This window comes from Lissotriton helveticus, chromosome 2_1 (assembly GCF_964261635.1).
Source record: "Lissotriton helveticus chromosome 2_1, aLisHel1.1, whole genome shotgun sequence".
NCBI classification, from domain to species: domain Eukaryota; kingdom Metazoa; phylum Chordata; class Amphibia; order Caudata; family Salamandridae; genus Lissotriton; species Lissotriton helveticus.
In genome coordinates this window covers 2,054,568,390-2,054,596,119 of record NC_136059.1, presented here as the reverse complement: position 1 = coordinate 2,054,596,119, position 27,730 = coordinate 2,054,568,390, and the positions used below count along the sequence as shown (strand labels likewise).

Sequence of the window (27,730 nt, the reverse complement as noted above, 5' to 3'; positions counted from 1 at the left end):
AGTTCTTGAGGTCAGTCGGGTTTGCAGAGGGCTTCTTGAGGAGGGGTTTCACTTTGGGGCATTTCTAGTCGTCAGGGAACATGCCTGTTTCGAGGGCGCAGTTCATTGCCCATAGTAGTTCTGGTGCAATGGCCGAGGCGGACCTGTGGAAGATGTACGAAGGGAGGGGTCAGTGGGTGCTCCGGAGTGGATGCTTTTCATAGTCTGCAATGTCTTCTGTGGTGACAGGGGTCCAGGTGAGGAGGGTCTGCTGGGTGGCGTCACTGGTGGAGGGTGCTGGGTCAGTGCCGTCGTCTTGGTCGTCAAAGTTGTAGTAGAGCGTCCTAATCTTGTGGTTCTGGATCGTTTGAAGTCCATTCAGGAGATGCTTGGTGGTTCTGGCGCAGAGTGCGTTGCCACAGTTGATTCGGCTGGACTATCTTCTTAGTTGAGGTGTGGATCCATCAGAAGATCTTGCGAAGCATGCAGAGGGTGTGGAAGCAGGCAAAGGAGATGGCATTGATCTGTTGCTTCATGGTAAGTTAGGTGTCCAGAATGATTCTGAGGTTGCAAGTGTGGCCGGTAGGGGTTGGTGCCGGCCCAAGAGCAGAGGGCCACCAGGTGTTTTCCCAGGGGGAGGGCTTGTTGCCGAAGATGACTACCTCTGTCTTGTCCGAGTTGAGTTTCAGACAGTTGGTCCTCATCCAGATGGCAATGTCAGTCATGGTGGATTGTAAGTTGATTCTTGTGATGTCTGCATCTTCTGTGAAGGATAGGATGAGCTGGGTGTCGTCTGAGTAGGAGATGATGATGAGTCTGTGGGTGTGGGCGATGTTCGTCAGAGGTGCCATGTAGATGCTGAAGAGGTTAATCTGTGGGAGGAGCACTGGGGGACGCCGCATAGGAGGTCTTTGGGTGCGGAGATGAGTGGTAAGTGGATCCTCTGTGTTCGGCTATAAAGAAAGGAGAAGAGCCAGGCAAGTGCCTTGCCCTAGTTGCCAATGTGGTGGAATCTGGTGATGAGGGTGTGGTGGGAGAAAGTGCCTAAGGCTGCCGAGAGGTCGAGGAAGATGAGGGCCGCTGATCTGCCTAGGTCGAGGAGGCACCGGATGTCATCATTGCTGCAATCAAGGTGGTCTTGGTGCGGTAATTAGGCCAAAAGCCCTATGGGGGGGTCCGAAAAATGCAACTCGATTGCAAAAGAGCTTTTGTTAAATGCTGTATATATAAATGTTCTTTACTTATGAAAGTTTGGGCACTCTGGACTGTTTGCACTTAAGGTTGGGGTCATTAGAGTGGGAGCACCTGGGGTTGCACAAACCTGGGCTTGGATGTGATTGTAGTTGGTTGCTGGGTGTATTTGGGGTTCTGTGGCTTAGTGACCATGGTGCCCAGTGCTGATGGGGATAGGGATGTAAACTAAGAACTAGAGTGAAGGCACTTGCAAAATTCAGAGTAAACGGCCACTCTTGACAAGCGGATTGTTCCCCTCGCTGAAGTTTCTTTGACGTTTCTATCATTCAAAGCAGGATCTTAATATAATGACTTCTGTTTACTCTATTTTCTTTGATTGTCAAGACTAGCATAACATTTTCTTAAGATGCTCAACAGGCTAGTCCAACAATGCATTTAGAACAGAACATGGGACACAAACAAAATACACTCAAGATGTTCAAGAGTCCTCAAGAAAGTTTGACGCTTTGGGAGCTGTTTAGGGATATATGTTAAAGGTGCACTTTTATATTGCCCTATTACTAGCTGTAATGTCTCTGGCAGTGACAAATGGACTGAGAACGCGTGGTCTTCTTAAGAGGACTTCGTCAAAAGATATTTCTCAGCACTGCCTGCATCAGTGTGAGGCAAGCTTCTGTCCTGTGCACAGTGACTCGACACAACCTTCTGTATTCATTACAAAGGTTCTCACTACACGTACCCTCCACTGCTTATTCTTTAGTGGTGTAGACTCGGACCTTTTAAAAAAACTCATCTTTAATCAAGCATTTAGGTGCTTCTGTCATTTTTTGCGTCATAAATAGGTCAATTCCATACAGTGCAATGAAGCTGCAATTCATTGCACAGGCGGGTTCAATAAGTTATTTGCCAAACCGCCTGTGTGCAGCTGGTAAAAACAATTATAATAAATCATACAATTAACTGATATTGAGTTATCTAAAAAGACATTGCTAATTAAATGTACATCCAGAGATTGGTTACACATGTTAACTGAAGTACATTCATGCTGATGGGTGATCAGGTCTACTATTACAGACTACAATAGAACTTTGCTTTCAAATGCATTTCAAATTGGCTGACACAATAAGGTGTCACATAAAGAAAAAATAGTACTGCAGCCTAGCCTTAATTTATTAAACAAACAATAGTTCCCTGACAATTAATTTGCCTGTTTATTTTTTATTTCAATGTTTCCCTCTTGATTCCATTCTCTTGTATTCGGACCTAATCAAGAACATTTACTTTTTTATGATGGTGTTTCTTACAGAAGGGTGGTAAACTCTGCACTCTCCCTCCAAACGAGAGAGAGGCAGATAAAGAAAGAGAAATTAACCTCGCATTATACCATTAATGCAGCATGTAGGAGAATATAAAAATAGATAAACAATTTTATTAAATTAACATTTCAAGATGAACAACTGAAGAGTGTCAACTGGCAATTAGGTTTAAACAAAGCAGTGTGCACAAGAACGCAGGAGGAATCATCCTAAATATAATACTTAAAATACATTCCACAGAGAAGCAAACAGAATCCCTAAACTACCCCATGTCGAACTGAACTAGTCAATGCAAAGACTCACCTGAAAACTTTGAGATTCTTAGCATTTACAATGTCAGGGATATCTAGGAGTAGAAGGGAACAAAGGCATGGTTTTAAAATCCCTCTCGACCTAAAGCAACACATTTTAAAACTTGTTTGGATTTTTTTCTTAACGTCTCACTATTTTCAGAGGGCCTATGGTTTGGTCTCATGTTTGTTCTGAGCTAGTCCACAGAGATAACAACACAAACATTAAACTAACCTGTTTCAGAATGCTTTGTTTTGCTACAGCATTTGGTTAAAAACACTTAGGATGATGAATATAGACAAGGAACTACATGTACACGTATAGGCACATGAAATGTAAACAAATACAGCAACTAAACATACTTCTTTGATTTTTGGATGTAAATACGTTTTTTGTGGGGAATTGCGGTGACTGGGTGTTTTTATGAATATGGATATATATATATTGTTTCTAGCCAGACCACATGTTAAATATTTCTTTTTTCATTTGATGTTAGGAAAAATTCATTGGCATTGTTGAACCTTTTGAAAACTACACATTTACAGAGAAGCTGATGGATTTATGCACAATACTGCTGAAATAATAATGCCCAACACTAACCATGTACTATTTAGAGAGAACTATCATCTGTGAATCCACAACCGTTGGGATAGTCATGCACATGACGCTATAGACGAAATAGTAATTTTTATGTACACTTCATTTACTATTGGACTACTATGGTGGAAGCTAGCAGAGATCGCGGTTAGCATTAGCTGAAGCTATTTTGTTTGTGGCAGCCAATCTAGTTAGTCATGTGCTTGCCATGTGCTTTTTCCGTCTTCACTGTTGCCTGCCCTTGTATTTCGTCGCAGTCATCCATATAGTTAACTCCTTCAGTACTAAGCCAGAGCACTGCGCATGCTCAGAAAGGCCTGTAGCTGCTGGAATGCACCTGTTACAAACTTAACTGTCAGGCTATTTTTAATGAGGTCAGCAACTATGTAACTCCTCCAACTCTGTTGACTAAGTGATTCTCATGTACCCTTATATGTGAAAAGTTATTTGTGTGTACACTTGTACTGCTCCTTTTTGAACTTCCATGCTTACACTGCAACTATCACAGTATATAAGCACCATGGTTTCTGTACTCCATGTGCTGCCTCATACATTGCCTGAGGGTTATGTATCAATGTAGTTCCACTCATGAGGTTTAATAAACTATTTGTTTAATATTACACCTTCCGTGCCAATCTCTATTTCGTCAGTCTAAAGGATCAGTGCGCAAAGAAGGGCAAACCCCTGCACGGGTGAGCCTCTGAAATGCTCACCCCACAAATTGGCATCCGTCACGTGGGGCTCATCGGCGACTCGGATGCCCAAAGGAGTGGTCTTTTACTATAATATTTTTGGCATGTCTGTTTCAAGTACGCTCCGAAGGATGTGTTGTTTTTTTTGGAGGTACCAATATAGATTTAGAACAAAATCAGCCGGCTCCCCCCGAGGGGACACCAAGTAGGTATATGTACATTAAAAACAGTATTTCTTCCATAATGTATAGTGCACTATGGAATAAATACACTAAAAAGGATCCTGATTTACGATGGCCAATACATGGGTCATTTGATATTAGAAAAATTCAGTATGTGGAACAGTGTAGGTTTAAGCGCAAAAGTAGACAAGATATGTTTGACTGTGCACGAATGTGGGAGAAAGAAGCGCATGAGAGAGTGAGGAAAGAACAAGCACTAGTAGAAAAAGAACAGCGCAAAAATATTTATGCGAAAGCGCTGGAGATGAAAAATAAAGAAATGAAGGAAATGAAAGAGGATAGGGAGCATCGTTTACAGGTAAATAGCCAAAACCTTTCCGGCGCCCCCTTTATCCTCTACTTAATCAACCTCAGGATGATTCAATTCCATTAGATCAATCTCCGCCTCCATATACTGTTCCTCTGCTCTCGAGGATGATTCTGATGATGACAAATCTCCCCAGGTCAGAAAGGGACAGAATTAGACCCTAAACGACAGACTCGCTCCATTTTGACCGCTGACCGTACGGCCACTCTCAGATCTGCTGCTCGTAAGACAGCTCGACTTCTGCTCCGGACATTATAGCAAATGTTCAGCAATGGTCGGGGTTAGAGCAGTTATATTTTGTAGAGTCGTTTACTGGAGAAGTAATTGACAATTTCAGGAAACATTCCAACGAATTAGAGCCTGTTGATATAAACATTGATCATAAACGACTGAGTGACGGTCTTTTTCTCCCTTTCCAGGTGGCCGATTTAATTAGACGCGTGGTTAAACTACGAACTGATGTGTTCCGTTTTCGAGCGGAGAAAACGGCAGCTGCTACGCCTGAACAAACAGTTCACACCACCGTGCCGCAGGAGGCAGACCCAGGGACAGATAAGGGTAATGTGGTTCATGGGAAACCAATAAGTGAAGCTGCACCTTTGTATGTCCCTCTTGGGGTGCGGGAACAGACGACAGTAAAGATTCGGCTGATGCGAAGGGATATTTTGTTTACAATTGGGTCTATACTCCTTGGAGTAGAGCAGATGTCATGGCTCTTAAAGCGGCTTTGCCTGACCCGCGGAAAAATCTGGCTGCTTTTTATAAAGAAGTTGAAGGAGCCATTTGTTCTTGCACTATGACTTTGCCTGATATTTACATTTTTTTTGGGCTTATCTTACCCCCTGATATATGGAGATCTATTTGAAGAGTAGACGATCATAACGCTTTTGGAGATATTTGGAAGGAAATAGAGAGAAACGATGCAGAAAGAGAGCCTGCACAGAAACCGCAACAAGAGATATTAGACCTTCCAAAGGCTATCATAACTAAATTAAAAACCCTTATACCTCCTAAAAAGACAGATTGGACTATGTTAGCATCCTGTAAGCAAAAGGCGGATGAGTCAGTTTCTGATTTCTTTACACGTTTTGAGGAGACATTCCATGACTTTAGTGGGCAGTCGTTGACAGATGACACGGGCAAGCATCTGTTCGTCGACAAATTTGTCGCAAACATGTTGCTAGGAATAGCCAGTCGCCAGCGAGAGTTCATGGACTACATCTTCCCCCCGTTTCTTTTTTGACTATGGCCCAGTACTATGAACGTCAGGAATTGGAAGGAAAAGGCAAGGAGGATAAAAAGGCTAAGGATTTAAAAACAAAAGTTACGTTAGCTCAGGTTTATGGTCCATCTTATAGAGGTGGTGGTAGAGGCAGACATGCAATGTTTCGTCCTGACGTACCCTCTTTCCCTCGAGCTACTTTGTCTTCTGATCAATGTGCTTATTGTAAGGAGATTGGACATTGGTGTGTTGACTGCCCACGTTTGCGAGGTCAGCAGTATCAGCGTGGTAGAGGACAAATGAGAAGCCGCCCAGGGAACTCAGGAAATAGGGGCGGTATGGATAATCGTACTAGGTTTGAGGCAGTAGAGCATACTCAAAATTCTTCTAATCCTTTTGACAGACTAAATCAGTATCAGATGTCTGATTATTCGCCCAATGATTTGAAGGATTCTAATTAGGCATAGGAATTCCTAGGATGGGGTAAGGAATCAGTTGAAATCCTAGTAGATCACAAGGGTCCCTATGTTAATGCAAACGTTTTGGGTTCCACTGATCGGTTTTTGGTTGACACTGGAGCTACTCGTAGTGTCCGGTCTAAAGAATTGGTTCCTAGGGCTCCCCTGTCTGGCTTAACTATAACATCGATAGGATTCGATGGGACACCTTCCCTTAGCCCACTGTCACAACCACTTGCATTTCATGTTGATAAATTGTCTGCTGCATGTCCATTCTTGCTTTCTTCTAACACACCTGATAATATTGCGGGTCTCGATATGCTCAAAAATTTTCGTGCCATGATATGATGTTGCCCAGAAGGTGCGCGTGTTATTTTAAATGACAACTATCCTATGGCTGAGAGCTCTTGTATTCTTAAAGAAGATATTGCTTTGGCATCACTACCTAGTACTTTGTGGGCTACATCAGATACTGATGTGGGGCAAATGGTTATCCCACCAGTTCATATTCAAGTGAAGGAGGGCGCTTCATTGCCTCGACTGCCTCAATATAAAATATCTTGAGAAGGCGAAGAGGCACTAATACGTGTTGTTCAAGATTTGACTGCAGTAGGAGTTGTGGAAGAAGTCCCTTACAAAGTTTGTAATAGTCCTATCCTTCCCATTTCGAAGAAAGATACCGATACTAGAATATACAGGTTTATCATTGATTTGCCAGAGGTTAATAACATTGTAGTGCCCAAATATCCAGTAGTCTCTGACATCACAACACTTCTTACTATGGTTCCTCCGACTACAAACACATTCAGTGTGATCTATTTGAAGAATGCTTTCTTCTCAATACCTATTCATCCTGACAGCCGTTATTTGTTCGGCTTCACTTTGAATAAATGATCATTCAGATTTTGTAGAGCTCCACAGGGATATACAGAGAGTCCTAGTATTTATAGCCAGGCATTGAAAAGACAGCTCGATTCTTTTCCTGTGCCAAAAGGAGTGGCTCTCATACAATATGTTGATGACATTTTGTTGGCAGCTGATAACCCTGAACAGTGTGAAAAAGGAACACTGTCCTTGCTCTCCTTTCTTGCACCTCACCATCACAAGGTTTACCGGAAGAAATTACAATATTGTAGACAATAGGTTACTGTTGTAATCTGCTTATATTAATAAGGTATATGTATAATGGTGCATTGGGAGATGTGTTGTAATCTACCCACACCTTATGTATATTTACTGTGGTACATTCCTGCTCCCCCCTGCCCCTTCCTGATGGTATGCTCCAATGAAGTCTACCTTAGAATGTTGACTGCCAACTGGCAGTCTAGGAGAGTGGGTGACGAAATAAAGACAAGTACTTACTTTCTTCTGCATGAGGGTTTTTCTTTACAACACTGGCGACGAGGCGAAGAACCTGGCGCAGGGGGCCTTACCGTCACCTCCCCTTTGAGTGCTCTCTCCATCCGGTGATGTTTGTGCTTCAATACTTATGAGAGGGAAAATTTCTAAGGAGTTACAAATTTATGCCTATTTCTTTTCAAGTGATCCTCGCACAGCAAGTCCAGCCGAGGAAGTTTGTATGTATGTATGTATGTATGTATAGGCATTTATATAGCGCACTACTTACCCGTAGGGTCCCAAGGCGCTTCGACCGCTGCGAAACCCTTCCTGGCTTCCCTGAGAGATGGTCCCTTAATGGCTATCTCCAGGGTGAGACCAGGCATCCCCGGCGGTCTGGTGGGGCCGTTAGTGAAGATGAGGCAAGCTAATGCCCAGAGTTGCCGAGTGTGATCGCTGATCAGAGTGGGCACCGAGGCGAGAGAATTATCGAGTCCGCTGACCCTGGTCCAGAAACCTGCCGCGCCGGGAATCGAACCCTGGTCCCGGGCCGTCCTCTGCTCTCAGGTCTGCCGCCTCTAACCAGTGAGCCTCACTACTTCAGTTTCATTTTCTTTGGAGAAAAAATTCGGGACTACATCCTGGTAGGATCATCTTTACATGATTTGTGTGGACTAGCGCATTAATGCTCAACTAACGGAGTACTGCTGCACTTTACTCCTCGCAAGTACGGACTGTCAGATGCAACTTTGACTGTGCGTCAGAGCATTCGCGTTGTGCTAGAGCTGTGATTCTAGAGAGAACATCGTGTGATTATAGGGTGAGCAACGTGTCATACCGGAAATCTTATCAACCAGCGGGGTAGTGGCGCTTTGGTCAGCCGCTCTCTGTTCATCGTGCCTCCATCAGCTAATGTGGGGAGCGTTTCCTGTGGATCATCTGCCTGCATTACTACAACTGGGGCCACTGCAGTTAAGGCTACGCCAGCGTTTTTGTAGCGCACTTATCAAGTTTGCCAGTTGTGTGAGGAGAGCGTTCCCAACTAAGTATTCCCGATTGACCACACTCTCTTTCTGCATCAGTGTTCCTGTCAGCGTTTCCCTGCGGAGCAAGCGTTCCAGATCTATTTGTGCCCTATGTGAACATCCTCAGCGTGGGCAGTCTCCTCAGAGCAAGCCTTTCCGCCTGCTTTTAGGGGGTATTTTCCTTCTGTCCGGACAGAGTCTGCCTGTGGGAGCTCCGATCTGCGAGCCACTTTCAAACCGGAAGAGTATCCGGCAGAAGCGCGCCCTGCGCACCATACGCTTTGACGGAGTATTTTTATAGATCCCGGCGCTCCAGCCTCAGTAGAGCCACCATTGGAGTCTTTCCATCAGCTCCTGTCAATGACGTGCATTGCGCACCAGTCATCTCAGAGCCGCCATTCATTATAGTAAGCCAGTTCCTGTCGGTGAAGTCCTCGGCGGCGCTGCTAGTGATTCTCCGCTTCTTGTGACTGAGTTTTCCTCAAGATATTCATTGTGGGGGACATCTATTTGATCCCTTTGGTTATTTTTGAAGAGGATCCCCTACGAAGTCTACGAAGTACCTCAAGTAAGACTGTTCTGTTGTCAAGTATTCAGTTTTTTCTTTTTTAGGTTTTCTTTTTGGGATTCCTGCTGGGGACAGCATATTTTTCTGCTTTCCAGCTGTGTGTCATTGCGTCATCACGGTGATACGCACACCTTCCTCCTGAACACTTTCCAGCTTCTTATCCTGGGTATTTCCTCTAATGTAGTGGACCTATTCTCTACGGTGTATCTTTATTTTGGTCCTTATTCTAGAGCTTCTCATATTAGTGTTCTCAGCTGTTGGCATTCACCCTTGGTACACCTGGTACCTTTCCTCTCATTTTTCACATTTTACCACTATGTGATGGATAAATAGTAAGGGGTTTCGTAATTTGTTGTATATTATGTTATCTTATCATAGAATTTCATACCTAGCGACTCTACGCACTCCTGTATGTATATCATTGAATGTCTTTTCCAAACAAAAGATCCTTAGGTAGTTCAGCACAACTGCGTGTCACCGCCCTACTCATGGTGATACATACACCTTGCTCTTTGGGACACATTACCTAACTTTGTACCTTCCATAGGGTTCTACATAAACCACAGTGTTGCTTATTGATTGTTGTGACATTACCTTATCCTGGGAACCCCAAGTTCAGCCTGTGCTGGTCAAGTATTGTGTTTTGCACTCTCACAGTGAGTGTTGTTTCTTTTGTTTTCAGTGGGATTTCCCTCCCATTAGTAGCGCGTTTATGTGGGGACTATGAGTGTGCAGAGGAACCCCTTGGTACAGTACTGTTCTATTATGCTGTAAAACCGTACAGTTTGTGACATTTTACACCTTTGTGGGTTGTGGTGACCTTTCAGTACATCACAGTTCTAGTTTGCAGTGAGATCGTACAACGAGTGACATCCGGATTTCCATTGAAGGTGCATTGTACTCAGTGATTCTTATACAGCCAGTTTTGTACTCCTTGTTCTCAGTGTAATTAGAGGGGCCACTCTTAGTTAGCTCCTCCCTGGGTAGTGATTTCCACCCCCCCCCTCTTTCCTTCGGGGTTAGAGTTGTAGGGACCCCTGCCCCCGGGTGCTCCGCACCTCTAGTTTTGGTACACTTGCCCCTTCCTTTTAAGATAAGGGGGTTCCTTTCTTTCCGTCCTCCCCTCATGGCTGCCCCGTCCACGTCCTCCAGGGACCAGCCTGCAGGGGGTACCCACAATCCCAGCAGTAGAGTGGAACTACGTATGATGTACAATCTAGTTAGTTGTTTCAATTTTAATGTTTATAAACACAAGGTATCGCTAATTAGCTATGCTGGGGAGCCCATACACTTGAGGGGCATGGTAAAGATGAAGGCCTAACCCGCTTTCGCGAGGTTGGCGAGTAGTCATTCTTCCGTCAGGGATCTTGGGTAATATGTACACTCTTTTCCTTTTAAAAGAATCCTGCAGTAAGGCCAGCCTAGTAATCTCTGCTAAAGTACTTTGGATATTCACCCAACAGTATAACCCGTCAGTAGTGCAAGCCAGGACATAGGTACAAATGAGGATAACTATGGCAAGATATTGCCTGCATTCAGGAGTATATGAATGTTCTTCTCTTCAAACAGCATGTATTTAGCTTGGTGTCTTCTAGGGATTACATTCAAGATGCATTCGGATTGTTTTTGCGTGTTCACTGTTAGCTTTATCTTGGTATTTCTTTTTGCATCTGTCGTCTATCCCTTCTTTTCTATCCTTACCGGCATCCTGCCAGGGATGCTCTTTGTTTTTCTCCTTTCCTTCCACCTGTACCCTTTCTCTCTCCTTCCCCGTGGTTTTTCTCTTTCGTTAGCTTAGGGGAGATGTGTTGTACCTGAACTTACTCATGTTTGACAACGTGGTATGCCACTTTCTCTCTTTTCGTTCTTTCCTTCCTTCCTACCTTCCTTCCTTCCTTCCTTCCCTTCTTCTGTTCTTCTGTTCCTTCATTATCGAATGGAGATGTGTTGTAATCTGCTTATATTAATAAGGTATATGTATAATGGTGCATTGGGAGATGTGTTGTAATCTACCTACACCTTATGTATATTTACTGTGGTACATTCCTGCTCCCCCCCCTGCCCCTTCCTGATGGTATGCTCCAATGAAGTCTACCTTAGAATGTTGACTGCCAACTGGCAGTCTAGGAGAGTGGGTGACGAAATAAAGACAAGTACTTACTTTCTTCTGCATGAGGGTTTTTCTTTACAACAGTTACCTATTTAGGTCACCTCCTGTCTAAGGAGGGACATGCACTCACACCAGACCGCATTCAAGCTATTTTAGACACGCCTGTGCCCTGCACTCAGAAGGATGTTTGTGCGTGGATTGGCCTTACTTCTTTCTGTAGGCATTGGATTCCTAGCTTTTCACATATTGTTAATCCTTTGTTGGCCCTTTTGACTAAAGACACTCTAATGCCACTCCCATGGACTACTGAATGCCAGAATGCTTTCCAGCAGTTGCATCAAGATGTATATTCTGCATCAGTATTAGGCACTCCAGACTACACTAAGGCCTTCACACTCTATGTACATGAGAGGGATGGTTGTGCGCTCTCGGTTTTAGTACAGACACACGGTGATAAGCAGCGTCCTTGTGCATATCTTTCAGCTGTCCTCGATCCAGTCGGTCGTGCGTTGACTGGGTGTTTTCGCTCTGTGGCAGAGGAGTCCATACGCCAGAGTGAGGGGATAGTCTGGTCACATAGATTGCTCGTGTTAGTACCCCATGCAGTTGATGCCCTTTTGAACCAAACCAAAACGCAGCATTTAACTAGTGCTCGCTGGACAGGATATGAATTGACACTTTAGGCCCCTCATAGCATCTTGAAAAGATGTTCGACTCTTAATCTGGCTACTTTATTGCCATTCCCAGCTACTCAGTCCCAGTCACAAGAGTCCCATGACTGTATATTCCTTACCGAGGAACAGGCAAAGGGTTGTGTTGACCTGCAAGATGCAACCCTTTCAAATGTCAACATCAGCTGCATATGTATGTGGTGATGTCACCGTCTGAACGTTGGCATGATGCCAGACAAGAAGTGCTGGACATCCAGCGATCTGCCTCTGCAGATGAACTAGAGCAATGGGCTAAGGAGGGAACAATGGATGATGAGGGCTATTGGAGAAATAAAGACATGACCAAATGGAGATTGCCCACATCCTATTTACCCCCTATGATTCACATGGCACATGGGCAGGCACATGTTGGAGCATCCTCAATAGAGCGAAGTTGCTTAGGCAAGTTTGGGATCATCCTGAAATTGCCGGCCCAGCTAAAAAGATAGTTCAGTCTTGTCTGATTTGTCTCCAGGATAAACCTGGAAAGGGAACACAAACCCCAACAGGAGGGTTTGCCACACCAACTGCACCTACTGAGGTTCTGCAAATGGATTACATCAAGCTTGAACGCTGTAATAACAAAGTATGTCCTAGTAGTAGTATGTGCCTTCAGTAAATGGATAGACGCGTACCCTACGAAGGATAATACAGCTCTTACTACAGCAAAGGTGCATCTAAAGGAGTTTTTCCCTAGATTCGGCGTTTTGTGGAATGACAACGGACCCCATTTCATTGGGCAAGTGGTTGAGTATGTCTTGAAAGCATCGCGAGGTGATGGCCATGATCTCCGGCCCGGAGATCAAGTGATGGTCAAAGTCTTCCAGAGGTCGAAAAGCATGGAACCGAGGCGGTGTGGCCCGGAACAGGTGCTCTTGGCGACCAGAACTGCAGTCAGAGAGACCAATAGGAAAAATTGGGGTCACTTCACCCACTGCAAGAGAGTGCCATCTGCCCTAGTGGAGCCTGCTGCACTCACCGACCATCGAGACATCCTGGACACAGAGAGAGGCCAAGCCATATCACCTGAAGAACCTGAGGAAGTCTTCCCGGACCACACGATCCCTCGTGCATCTCGATATCAGCTGCAACCTCGGAGAGAAACTGCATTGCCGAAAAAGACTGGTTGGGCAACCGTCCTGTGTTAGTGAAAGACTGAGTGGAAGAGGGGGGGGGGTGTGACTTTCTTAGTGACACCAGTCTTAACTCTCAGTGAAGAAACCAACAGCTGCCCAGGGCGTTAGAGCTCCATCTGCTTTGTTATTTCAACGTCAAGATAAATATGCCTATGGAAAAGACACCGACTGCTGCGAGAATCTGCGACAAGAAGACTATGTTCATTGCTGGGTTTACTTTCATTGTGATTATTATGGCAGTAGTAACTTGGGTTGTAGAGGAAGTGGCTCCTGCTTGACAAACGCGGACTACCACTACTCCAGCCCCCATTGAGCACCATTATTTCTCCCTTCCCTATCATGAGCAGCAGCACAGAATGTCCTACCACGCCCATAATGCTACAAACGTCACCAACTGTTGGGTGTGTGGAATGATGCCAGCTCATCAGAAAAAGGGAGGACCACCTTTCATTCTTCTGCCATTTTCACACAATGGTTCTTGTCAAGCCTGGTTCGCACGGCTGTGGGCTTTTGAAGTTGCTAATATTACTGATGCTGGTGTAGGGAGACTAAATTTTCATCTTAATAAAGTGTGTTATCCTAATGAGGAAGGAGATCCACAGGCTAAAGGAACTGTATGGGAAATGAAGGAGTATCGCCGAGGAAACTCCTCCATGCGCTATTTTTTCGCAAACACTTGAACAACCAAGGGTAATGGACCTCCTGTTATAGCGGTTACTAGAGCCCGAGCAGACTTGTGTATGAGCAGTATTGGAAGAATTTCCGTGGGGAAAAGCGACTGCACTTTGGTGTTGAATATTACTGGGGTAAATAACAGCAGTTTCATGGCAGGAGCGAGCTTCGCTGACCCCTAGACAGACAGTGCCCACAGGTCGGAGGTCCCGAATACTGGAGTCGCGGAGCCTGGATCTACCGCTTTCTAATCAGAAGGAGATGCCAGGAACCTCACGTCCTTTCACCAGCAGCCACACTCCACATCAAAAGGAGACGCCAGGAAGTGCGCAACCACTTAGGAGCAGCCGCACTCCAACGGGGCTGCTCGCGGAGGCTACGGTCCGGGCAGGAGCCCTCACAGCAGCAGCAGAGACAGCTCACAGAGGGTCCCTGCACGCGACGAGCTTTTTCTCTTCTTTCTGCTTGACCCTTGGACAGCACGCTCGCCCCACCACCCATTCCGGCTTCATAAGCTGAACACTTACACGAAGCTTCCAGAGTGTTGAACCACAGCGTCATTATCGTCCTGTTCCCACAACATAGGAGGCAACTACAAGAACAAAGGCAAGTGGCTTTTTCCTCCTCCTCGGCTGCCTTTCATTTTTTTTTTTTAAATCCCGAACTTCAGTGGGTGACTTTTTATTTTCATTTTGACTTTCATTTTATTTTTTATATTTTTCCGTTGTCAAGACTTTTGCTTGCTTGTACTGTACTTAAAAAGCATATGGCCTAATTGAACAAAATGGCTCAGTGTGTATCTAAATGCTAACGGCTCCTCAACCTAGTCACATAGTGTAAAATGGCCGCTTGTTATTGTGTTCCCACTTCTCCATGGCAACTGAAAGAGGACCATAGCCTCTACAAACACTAAACATAGGAATAGGACTCACCGGTGCTGGACACAAACAAAGGACTATATACCTGAGCAACATTTTATTTTTTTCTCATATATCTACCCAGCTCCGGTCGGCTTCCTAACCTAGACCACCATCCTCACCTAGCACCCTTAATATAATCTCCCAGGTCACCTGACCTCCCACCTCATCTCCCCCACCCCTTTACAACGTTCTACTAAAGACACAGGTCCACATTCATTCTTACCTCTTCCCAGTCTGGTCTTAGCTGCCTAGTCTTATCTTAGCCTCTGGTGCAGCCATCGTCATCTGCGCACGCCCACCCTCCTTCCTTCTCTTCCCCCTTCCTACCTCACTACATCACTACCATCCCATCTAAGTCCCTGACCCACACAGCCTATCCCACGACAACCCACATAACCACACTGCTCTCTTTGTTAACACGCAACATGGAACTCATAGGCACACATACATTCAATATCATTTACCCCCACACCTCTCACAAAAAGCCTCCAAACGCTTCAAGCACAACTTCCTAAAACTACACCCTGAAACCCTCTTCGCTGACCCCTATTTTTCTTTGCACAACGGTCACATTACAACTGATATCATCTTCCACACCAAACGCAGAGCCCAATGGCGCAAAGCATTCCTAACATTACTCTCGATCTCCTCCTCTAGAAAATCTCCACATGGTCTAGCAATCACTATTGCACCATCACAGCTCTTCCAAGCTACAGCAAGAATTACTATCTACAATAATGGCACTATCCTCATGCAATCCACGAGTCATAATCTAAATTTACTAGAGAAGATTTTACCCATCATTAAAAATTATGTATCCAAACCGCTTACTTCAACCCAACACTCCCCCTCTATCCAACCCACCCCTTCTGCCAACACATCTGTCGCCAACTCAAGATCCCCCTCTATCACCCTCCTCAGGCATCGGGTCCATGTGCCCCTACCTCCCAGACTACCCTCTCCTCCTACACACCCCATCCCATCGCTATCTACCAACCAACATCCCAACCCTAACATCCCACCCAACCCCTTACGCCTCACTCACCAGCACATACAAATACACCCCACCTCCACCACACAGATCTAATGCTGGCACATGCGTCGGCTTCCCTCCACTCTTATCCCGAACACGCTCCCCCTCCAGCCCTCATTCCGCTCCCAGCTACACCCACTACTTCTACTCACCAACAACCCACCCTATCACCTATGTTACCCGCAATAACATTGCCTCCACCCGCACATACACCACCTACTTGTGCCCATCCAAGATACGGCACAACCCCACTCATGCTTATCTCAGTCACCCCCTCCACTCACATCCGCCCCTGATACCACGATGGGTGAACCATCACATACATCTACCCCACTCACAATAGCTCCAGATATCAGTTTCGATAGGATTATGTCTGCACTCCTACAAATCCAAGATGAACTCCACACTGTCAAAAGGAAAATGCTATTTACCAGTATGCATCTGTTCTTGACATGTAGAGCTGCAGAGTTGCACACTATGCATAGATTGCCACCTAGTGTTGGGCCCGGATGTTTGCAATTTGTTTTGTAGAAAAGTCTTTGGAAGTCACGGGATAGGTGACTCCTCCTTTGGATGATACTGCGCATGGTCATCGGCTCCATCCCCAGATTGTTTTTCGCCATTAGGGAAGTGATGGAGCTGTATAAGAGATAGTGATGTCCATGTGATATGTATCTAATTGAGATAATACTGGAACAGATAAAGGTAGCCGGGGAGGCAGGTGGGCGTGTGCAACTCTGCAGCTCTACATGCCAAGAACAGATGCATACTGGTAAGTAGCATTTTACGTTTGAGGCATATGAGCTGCAGATTGCACACTATGCATAGATTACATAGCAGTTCCCACACCTAGCGGCGACCACCAGTATCTGTTGCAGTTGTTTGAAACAGAGTTTTTAGTACAGCCTGGCCCACAGTGGCTTGTTGTTTAGTTTGCACATCTACACAGTAGTGATTTGTGAATGTGTGGTGTGTAGACCATGTAGCTGCTTTGCATATATCATCTAGGGGAATGTTCCCTAAGAATGCCATTGAAGCCCCTATTTTCCTGGTAGAATGGGCTTTTGGTGGGATTGTTAATGTACGCTTGGCTTTTTGATAACATATTTGTATACATTTAACAATCCACCTAGGGATCCCTGATTTTGATATGGGATTGCCTTTATGTGGCGGTGAGAAAAACACAAAATCAACTGTCCAGTGATTGGGTCTTTAGCCAAAGTCATTGGAGCAGGGTCTGGATAATATACGTCTTCTGCCGGGGGCCAATCTTCATGTGCTGGAGAATGTTTCAGCACCGAAGCGGCTTGCTTTGGTTTTTTGACTACGTCCTTTATCTGGGAGGCCGGAGTCTTTATCGGCTCCCAAAGTTTTCCTGTTCCGAATGTTTTCTCGGTTCCGGATGGGTCGGATGTTGTTTTCGGATCCGGTAGTTTCTTCGGATCCAATGCTTTTTTTGGTTCCGATTGTTTTTTGGAATCCGAAGGTTTACTTGGTTCCGACCTCGGTTTCGGAGCCGAAGGAGTTGTGTGTTTCGGTGCCGATGGTTTGGGCGTCGGCGTCGATGTCTTTTTTGGTGCCAGTAAGTTGGTGCCTGCACCATGCGAAGGCTGACTCGAGCCCGAGTCGCCTAAAGGCTTAATTGGCTTCTTCGCCGGGCCCGAAGGTGGGGCAGTAGAAGCGGAGTGTCGGTGTGCACCCGAGCCCGAGGGCGGTGTCGAGGAAGGGTTGGGGTCGACGGTCTTACTTACGACCCGTTGCGCTGGAGTGATGTCCTCGACATCCAAATCTTCTTCTTGTTCGGAACCGCTGTCGACGTCTTGTTGTTCTGGGACGTTGACGCCTTCCTCGAAGATGTCGTCCGGAATGGAACTTGAAGATCGAGCCATAGTTCTTCTCGCTCTTCGGTCCCGGATAGTCTTTTTGGAGCGGAAAGAGGCACAAGCTGAGCAGTCCTTTGCCTCGTGCTCCGGAGAAAGGCAGAGGTTATACACCTCGTGGAGGTCAATGTGGGGAAACTTCGACCCAAATTGAGGACACTTTTTGAAGGGAGTCCTTTCCATGAGCTGGAGTCGAGGCCTAGCTAGACCCGAAGGCCGTTGATGACGACCGGAATCGAGGTATTAGACGTTGAAGAGTAGCGTCGAGTGGAGAAGCGTTCGAAACGTATTTTTCTGAAGTTGGTGAGGATTGCGTGCCGAAGGAATTCGGTTTCAACACGGAGCGCTGGAAACAATCTAGGGATGGAGCCGATGACCATGCTCAGTATCATCCAAAGGAGGAGTCACCTATCCCGTGACTTCCAAAGACTTTTCTACAAAACAAACTGCAAACATCCGGGACCAACACTAGGTGGCAATCTATGCATAGTGTGCAATCTTCAGCTCATATGCCTCGAACAGATGATTGCTAGACAGCCAATGCACATCAGATCTGCTAACACGTCTAGATCAAGCTTCCCCCCAACTCATCTTTCACACCCCCCCAAGCATAATCACCTCTCCTGGAACTCCATCCCATCCCCCAATCTCCTTTCCCGTCCTATCCGAAGCACCAACCCATTCTCAGAGAATGATATTCGCTCCCTCCTACTCTCCATCAATCCCCCTCTCATCACCCCGCGACACACACGACCATCCGGGCTATTATCCCCAACCCACACAGATCCGCCACTCACAACAATAGAGGAATCATCGACAATCTCAGAAGAATCACACTCACACTTGATCCCACCCCTTCTCTCATTACACCCCTTCTTAAATGCACCCTCCTGAACTGTAGATCGGCCGCTAGACACGCAGTAGATGTCGCCGACCTCATCATCTCTCATGAGCTTGACTTGATTGTGCTAATAGAGACATGGCTAACCAAATCCTCCTCACCCCTCTTGGACATTCTAGTACCACCTAACTACGACATCATCAGACTTGATAGAAGCAAAAAAACTGGGGGAGGAATAGCATGCATACACAGGAGCACCATCTCAGTAAATAGAGCCTTATCCCCCACATTCTCCTCCTGTGAATACATGTGCATTGACATCACCAGTAATGGTACGCCAGTATGCCCCCCGCACATCATATGTCATCCACCTCGTGATAACCTTAGCTTCACTGAACACTTCATGGACATGGTCACAACGACCATCGGACGTCAAAACACTCAAATATTCCTAGGCGACTTCAATCTCCATTGGAATGACATCAATGAGTCAATGGTCAACAGTCTCAAAAACTTCATTGCGCGCTTGACCTCACCCAAATCTGCAACAGCCCCACACACAAAAAAGGTGCAATCCTGGACTTAATAATTTCCAAAAACAACTCCATTCAGCTTGACTCAATCCTTCCCTGTGATTGGTCAGAGCACCACATCATTACTTTCTTCATCAGGGAATAAGTGAAACTTAACGCAGACCAATCCACTAAACCAAAGATATGGAAAAGAGACTTGAAAAAACTCAAGCCCAACACTTTGCCCATCCACTCCCATAAATTACTCCAGCCTCCGGATGGCCTCTCCTCCGTAAATGACCTCACCAACCATTACCTTAACGCAATGTCTACGATTATCAATGAAGTTGCACCTCTGCAACTAAAGAGAGTTCCCTCGAAAAACTTTAAACCCTGGTTCAATGACCTGCTGAACGATGACCGACACGCTCTTCGGAACGCATTTGGAGATCAGTCCCATCTTCCAAGCACCTTGAAATTCTAAGGAATAAGAGAAAGGATTGCTACAGAAAGATCAAACGCACTAAAGCCGAATTTTTCTCTCACCAATTAGATCAAGCAAGAAATCATCCCCAAAAACTTTTGGAATTAATCAAATCCCAATCTAAGGATGAACCTAAACAACTACAAGATACTTCGCGCACCCAACCCACATGTGACAAATTCTCTGCTTTCTTTAATCTAAAACCGAAAACATCAAGAGAGATCTTCTCAATGACCTTACAGTCTTGCCCTCACACCAAAATCCCTCCCTCTCTTCCAACTACGCCACAACAAGCATCCCCAAAAATTAAACTAAAAACAAGGCAGCCTGGTCCTCCTTCGACACCTACACTGAAGAAGCAGTAGGCAAGATTCTTAGCACCCTCAAGCCGGCCAATCATACCACCGATCCTCTCCCCGCCAACGCAGTAAAACATCTAACCCCTTTGATCCTGCCGCTCTGGAACAGGCTCATCAATAGTTCTCTGCATCAAGGCTGCATCCCTGACATCCTCAAAAATTGGTCGTGTCACCCATCCTAAAAAAAACCACAGCTTACCCGATCGACCTTAACAATTATCGCCCTATTTCTAACAGCCCTACCCTAGCCAAACTCTTGGAAAAATGTGTACTCCAACAACTGACAAAACACATTGACCACTTCGACCTCCTTGACAATCACCAATCTGGCTTTAGAGCAGGGCATAGCACCGAATCAGCCATGACACACATTATCGACGACGCGTTACAAATACTTGACCAGAATGGATCATGCTTACTCATCTTATTAGACCTCTCCGCAGACTTCGATACGGTCAAATACGAGAACCTGATTGACCTGCTGAATCTCAGAATGGGCCTTTGAGGCTCAGTGCTCAATTGGTTTATCTCCTTTCTTCAAAACCGGACCCAAAAATTCAAGGTCAATAACTCCTTGTCCAAACCCGTACCAGTAACTCTGGGAGTCCCACAAGGGTCCGCACTATCCCCGAAACTATTCAATCTATTTATGGACCTCTTACTGTCTTGCTGCAAGCATCCAACGTCCAATTTCACATGAACGCAGATGATACACAACGCTACCTGAAGATATGAAACTACTTAACAAAACGCTGTTGAACACCCAATCATGGTTAGCTGAGAACCATCTCAAGTTTAACGCACTCATAACTGAATTCCTACTTATAGCTCCACCCTCCAAAATACCCCTCCTCCAGGATTGGTTCAAACACCTCACAGCATTCAACGTTCAACCAACAATCATTGACTCAGCAAAATCTTTGGGTATAACCCTTGATTGCAACCTCAACATGCATAAACATATTGGCAACGCAACAAAAGGAGCAAATTTCCAGATTAATATTCTAAGTAAGCTTAAACCCTTCCTACCAAAAAACGACTTCAAGACGGCAGTTCAAGCTCTAGTTATCCCCAGGATCGAGTACGGAAGTGTCTCTCTTTGCGGCCTCCCCAAAGCTACAACAGCACCAATAAGAGCCACCATCAACGCTGCAGCTAGACTCATCACGGGCTCAAAAAAAAAGGTCCCATATCTCCTCCGACTTAAAAGCCTTGAATTGGCTACCATGGGTAGCCAGAATTCACCTAAAAATAGCCTGAATGACCCACAAAGCCATTCACCAAAAAAAACACACAGCTATCTTTCTCAGAAACTGTCTATCTCTGGGGGTAAGAATCCACAAGAAGAGCACAAAACCGATTACTGAAGCCACACAGATTTAATAAGACGAAAACTTATAAACGCTCCTTCTCAGGGATGGCGCCTAGGATCTGGAACGCACTACCCCCAGAAACCAGACTTCTACTGCATTGTTCAAAAAGGAAGTAAAGGCGATTCTCATGGAAAAATTCACATGATCATCACCTAAGGATACCCTGACTTATATAGGTGCAAACAGACAACCTACATGGCACTGATGCTCTCTCGGCCCGCACCTTTCTCTTTATTTTGCACAACGTGGGATGCAGATTTGATCTACCTCATTTGTTTGATGTATGTTTGCACACTATGTACACATATATTTGCTTTGACTTGTTTTTTTTATTATGTTGTATAAATTTTTTCATCACTGCCTGTAAAGCGCTCTGATATCCGCAAGGGTCTGGTTCGTGCTCTATAAAACTTTCAAAATAAAATAAATAAATATGTGGGAATAAAGGATACTACCATCTACCCATTGGATGTTCAGGAACTTGCTATGTGTCCTTTTTGTTACCACCTATGTGTTTGGCTCCTGCATCCTACCCTAAAGACTATAAACTGTATAATGACATTTACAAGAACCGATATAAGAGGACAATAAATCATGATGAGATGGATCAGATTGACACTGCATTGCAGCAATATGTTGACTTTAATTTGGGATTGTTCTTCTTGGTGGAAGACTGGAACCCCCTTATCTGCACAGATGTGCTGCGACCACCGCCATCACCTTTGTGAACACCGAGGGGCACTGGTAAGACCAAAGGGGAGCACAGTGAACTGAAAGTGCTTGTGGCCCACTGTGAACCAAATGCAACGTCTGTGGGCAGGCCGGTTGTAGATATGAAAATAATTGTCCTGCAAGTCCAACACCACCAGCGATGCAGGCCTTTGTCCTTCTTGGGTACCAGAATGTATTGGGAATAACAACCACTAACTACTTCTGGCACTGGGACCCTCTCTATAGCTTCCTTCGCAAAGAGAGACAATACTTCCTGGCGGAGAAGTCACAAAGGACCCTCTGTCATACGATCGTAAGAAAGTGGCATGGAGGGGAGGTGAGTGGTTAGTCCCAAAGGGGAGGGAGTAGCCCCTTCAGACTATTTGCAGAACCCATCTGTCCAACGTGATGGATTGCCAGTGCAGGAGGTGATGGCAATCCATCTGGCCGTGGATGGGCATAAAATGCCAGACTAGAAAGGTTTGGAGGCTGTGGCAGGGTGGGAAAGGGTGGACTAGCCCGCACGCTGGACCCCTGACCCACGAATATGCTGTGTCCTACGCCCGTGGTCACGAGGAGGCTGGACAGTTGCGCATCTCTCTGGCTGGGCTGGACAGGACGTCGCTAGGCACCCCTTCCGTAGGCACAAAAGGCAGACTGACGTGGACGTGAGTAAGCTGCTAGGCCCAAAGATCTGACCGTAGCTCGAGAATCCTTGAAGCGCTCCAGCACTGAGTCAGCCTTGTCACCAAAAAAGGTGAGTGCCATTAAAGGGCTTGTCCATCAAGGAAGACTGGACATCCCCTGAAAAGCCAAAAGTCCTCAACCGGGCATACCGTCTAACAGCTACTGACGTGGAAATTGTTCTGCCAAGTGAGTTGGTGGTATCCAAGTCCACATGGTATGGTCAATCAGGCTACCTCCCTCTCTCCTGAAACCGCTAGGGAGAGAACAGCACGAGGCATGCGGTATTCACCGACAACAATGCCAAGCTGGAGGAAGAGAACATCTTCTTCCCAAGATGGTCCAGCTTTTTGGATGCCCTATCTGGGGGAGCAGAAGGGAATGTACCTTTTGATCAAGAGGCTTGAACTACCAAGCTCTCAGGGGAGGAGTGTTTGATCAGGAATGCTGGGTTGTCCGGGGCAGTGGCGAAAGGCAATTGTCCTATCCACAGAAGCTGGGCTTGGACCAAGTGCCCAGAGGACAATCATGAGGGCTTCATTGAACGGCAAAAAGGGTTCAGAAGATGGAGCCACAGGCTGAAGCACCTCTCTCAGGAGGTTAGGACCTCTACAGCCCTCCTCACCACCACAGCATAGGAAGCTCATTCCTCTGTAGCCACGGTAGGTGGAGAAAGCAGGCCAGTGCCAGGGATATATCCAGACCACTGGCATCACCCAAGTTCATTCTCCAGTCCGGTTCCTTAAGCTGGTCAGTCAAAGAGTCCAGCGGCCCCTCTCAGTCCACTTCCGGATCTGCGCTAAAAAGGCGTGCAAAAAAAAAAAAAGAATGGACAGCGGGCATGGGCGGCGTCTATGTACATCCCGCAATGTCATACCGACGCCCACAACAGATGCGGAGCCTATCCACACTATCTAACAGGAATATTGCTGACAAAAAATGTCCAGATCCAGACTGATGCCTGGGGAAAATCTTAAGGTAAGGAATCTACAACGAACGATCTCTATCGGATTTGTCTTTTATTTCATTGTATTACTTTTGTTTAAAAAAAAATACTGTCAATTACCTTGAAAAAAATTCAGAAGGGGATTGGATGCAATTGAACTAGTATGGTTTATGGGTAAGAGAACAGCCATGCAGTTCACATAATCTTTTAATGGCTAATAGGAAAAAGATTACACATTGCCTAAGGAGTTCTTTAATTGAGCAAGTATGTTCATGTTTCAGCAGTCAGAGTTTTTTTACGCTGTAATAAATTCATCAGAAGGTAAATAATAATTTTCTTTTTAAGCTGCTTTTTCATAAATGTTATGGTGTGCAAGGTCTGAATACATGTGGGTTGAAACTCCTGATGAAGGATCTTGCATGATTCACACTATTTTGAGTGAGTAACAGTTTTGTATCGCTCAACATACGTGGAATGATTAAACTTTGAAAGCAATATGTGAACAGAAAAATAAACAGTACTCATCAATAATTAGAGTTAATATCAATTAATGGAACAAAAGCATTTAATATCTATAGCAAGTGTGCGCTGAGCAACAGATACCCTATATGATGCCAGTGATTTGGCTTCCCATTGTTTCTCATATTCATTTTAATTTTAATTTACCTGTTCTTTGATTACATTTCTTAGGTCTATCGTCTATTTTATTTGCGATTTTCCACCACTCTTTAATCCAATCACAGATCTTCCTAATATGGTCAGCTCTTTTGGAAGTTTGTTCATGTCCATCGTTTACAGCCTTTACTTTCTTCATTCTCCTGGGACTTTCACTTGAATGGCTAGACCACTGTAGTTGGTTAATCTATTTGTTGTCCTTCTTTTAAACACTAGAAAAGGTTTAGGGTGCTACTGGTCTGTTCCCAAATTCTCACATCCCATCTCTGACATTTATGGCAGTTCTAAACTAATAAAATATGGATTCATTAAAGGCATCCTTTTTCTTAATATTACATTTTTTAAAAGTTGACAGCATCCCAAAACCCTTGACAATTCTGAGAAAAAGAAAGGAAATCTTTTAGTATATGTTCAGCTCCCCCCATGACTAACTCCTATTAGCACTTCCCACTCCAACCCCTTCTATGAATCCATGTCACTGTCAAGTAAAAGAAAGGAAGTCCCTTAGGATTTTTCCATCCGTCTTCATGACCGAAATCTTGACTGAATGAGAAGCTATCTATTAAACCCACTTCTTATCCTAGCCCCTGCGCTTCTTCCAGCTATCATTTCGGGATAGGGAGGGAATCCCGTCTTACATATGTTTGACTAATCCTCAATGAACAAATTCTGATGGGCAGGTCTAAGTACTGCCTAGCTAATGAAACTTTTAGAGTGACATGCCTCTTCCATTCAGGCACAGTTTCTCCATTCCATTCTGTTGCTCTGGTACCTCTCTCAAAAACTTGCTCAGGTAAGCAAATAGGATCCTAATGCTTATTTGACTATGTTTGTTTTAAGGTTGGATTCCTCTTAGACCCGTCATAAACCCCACCAGATAGTGAATATAAAACAAGCACTTGGAGAGGCAACCAAGAGAACAGTAAAGGAAAAAGTATCAATGTAGACAGAAAATCTTATTGAGATGCGTATCCTATAATGATATTGCATCAAAAAGAACGCTAACATAGCTTGACCAGGACGCAAATATAAACAAGACAATTTTCTCTTGAGCGCCGTGCTGAGAAAATCTTTACTTTTCTTTTACTTTTTGACGTCAGAAAGAAGTTCGCAAAAAGAGTGTAGGCTATGATAGGCCACACATCTGATATAGTCTCTACGTGTGGGTCGTCCCCATTTTCTTTTTCTTCACAGTCAGTTCAACGTCCTGTCGGTTTGATTCCGCGCCTTTTTGGCGCCGAATCGAACCAACAGGACGTTGAGCTGACTGTCCTGGTCAAGCTACGTTATCCGTTCTTTTTGATGCAATATCATTATAGGATACGCATCTCAATAAGATTTTCTGTCTACCCATTTTTCCCATTGGAGATTGTACTACCTTGTTTGCTGCTAAATCAAGTAAATTTTGCCCTGAGGAAGCCTGCTTGGCTGTTTCTTGGCTTTTTCATTGGTTCTTTGATACTGAAAATTTTGGCTGTCTAAGTGTATCACCGTGTATCACCGTGTCAAGAAGTTTCATTAAAACAAGACTTTCTATACTTCAATGAAGGACATCAGCGTTATTTTGTTACATTGATACTTTTTCTTTTACTGTTCTCTTGGTTGCCTCTCCAAGTGCTTGTTTGATATTCATTTGTTGTAAACGTTCTTTGGCAGTGGAATTAGGAGGTGGTCAGCTTGCATACAGCATCTGTTTTAAATCAATGTGTATATATAGGTGGTGCAACAACTAATCCCCTACTGCCCTTCTTCGCTGTGTTCTTCCCACCAGATAGTGACCTGCCTAAATCTAGTCTATGTTGGTGCCTGAACCCATATTGACAGTAGTAGGAATAACCCCCCCGCACCCCCCAAATAAAACGTGTTGTCCTTATTGTGACCATCAGAAGTGCTCTTAACAGCGGTCACATAGAGAACAGTGTGGCATTTTCCATAATCTTTAGGCATGAAAGTACCTTGCAGATCCCTTTAGTTGTCACAAACTATGGGGACAGGGCTAATCACAGTTTGGGGCTCAATGGTCTATTACGCCTGGTAGCTATCTAAGGCATTGCATTGTTGGGTCTAGTAGAGCAGGTGAGTGTTTGCCTCGGATGCATTTAGACCCATGCAAAATTGGTAGACTTTGTGACCAGACACATCAGATTATGCAACGGCAGTCTGCATGCAGGTGCATCATGTGTAGCCATGGTATTAGAACTTGTGGGAACCTAAGGCAAAGACTCCATGTTACACTTTAAGGGGCTCCTTGGGGAAGCTATTACCTTAAGCCACTGAGGCAGATATGATGTTGGCACAGTAATGCAAGAAGGACTTGACGCTTAAAGATTTGGGAGCTAGTTAGGCCATAACTAACCTCTTGGCAGTGAAGACGGGGAAATTTTACTTGTCTAAAATTGCACTCATTCATCCCTTCAGGTAGCTAAAACAAATCTGGCTACTATTGGATATTTTTTGAGGCCCCAATCAGAAATATGATAACACACCACAAAGGAATGATGAAACCATGAGGACCCAAGCTCTTCTGATATATCCTGAGCAGTTTGGTTGAAGAAAAATTATGAGGGCAGACAAGTCACTCCTTCAAGCATATAGCCTGCAGCTTGGGCCACAGATGCACCAGCTGTTCTGCGAGGGCAATGTTTGGAGGAGTAGGTTGAACGCCACCCGAGCTCAAGCTTCAATTGACATCTAGTGTGGCGGGCTGAAAATCTACTCTAAATCGTGCAGCCAAGTGTCCCCAGAAGTGATCTTTGGTTGAGAGCGACTGTCGGAACACCTCACTCAACTAAGCCTGAAAATAGGTAGAGGCCCCTCCCACCACAACTGGCGCTTCTCCAGCAGAGGTGTAGGCCTGAGGAACCAAAGTGTGGAGGGAAGAGGAGAGATAGGCCGGGACACTTTAGAGGCTCTGAACACTGAGCAGCTGGTGATTTGGGGGTTTGGCCCTCGCCTTGGTGGATCCAAGTGGCCCTTTAGATATGGATCAAGGTGATAGGGTAAGAACAATGACAACCCCCCACCCCCACCCATCCCCGCCAAGTCCTCAATGTATGGAGCATGCACCCTCCTCCTCCTACTGAATGCCCCGGAGAGCACCAAGGGGGACGCCAGATGAGGAGCTGTGATCTGAGCTTGTCGGCCCTCAGCCCTGATGACCGACGTAAGGAATGTTTGGGGCCTAGTAGTGGGGCCTAGCTGTAGCCTAGTAGTGACTGACCCTGAGAGGGAGACAGATCAGAACAAAGACCCAGCACTAGGAAGTACGTAGGACGAGCCCGGGGTAACGTGTCCCTGCAAGGGACCGCTGCATGCTCCTTCTTATCAGGCAACATCCTGTATCACTCAAGGCCTTCTGGTGGTGAAAGCCCAGAACCCAGTAGACACAATACCTGCTAAGACAGCTATGCGTGCCTCCTCAGCAGGTGGGCGGGCAGCCACTGAAGTACTGGGTT

The 27,730-nt window shown here is 45.3% G+C and overlaps 1 protein-coding gene across 1 annotated transcript in view; it reads right to left on the bottom strand.

Moving 5' to 3' along the window:
- The window catches only part of TMA16 (translation machinery associated 16 homolog), a 218,827-nt gene that overhangs the window by 33,796 nt on the left and 157,301 nt on the right, over positions 1 to 27,730 (bottom strand). The window contains exon 6 of the mRNA XM_078677011.1: positions 2,793 to 2,835. Within this exon, the coding sequence (XP_078533137.1) occupies positions 2,793 to 2,835 (43 nt within the window). The remainder of the gene's footprint in view (positions 1 to 2,792; positions 2,836 to 27,730) is intronic.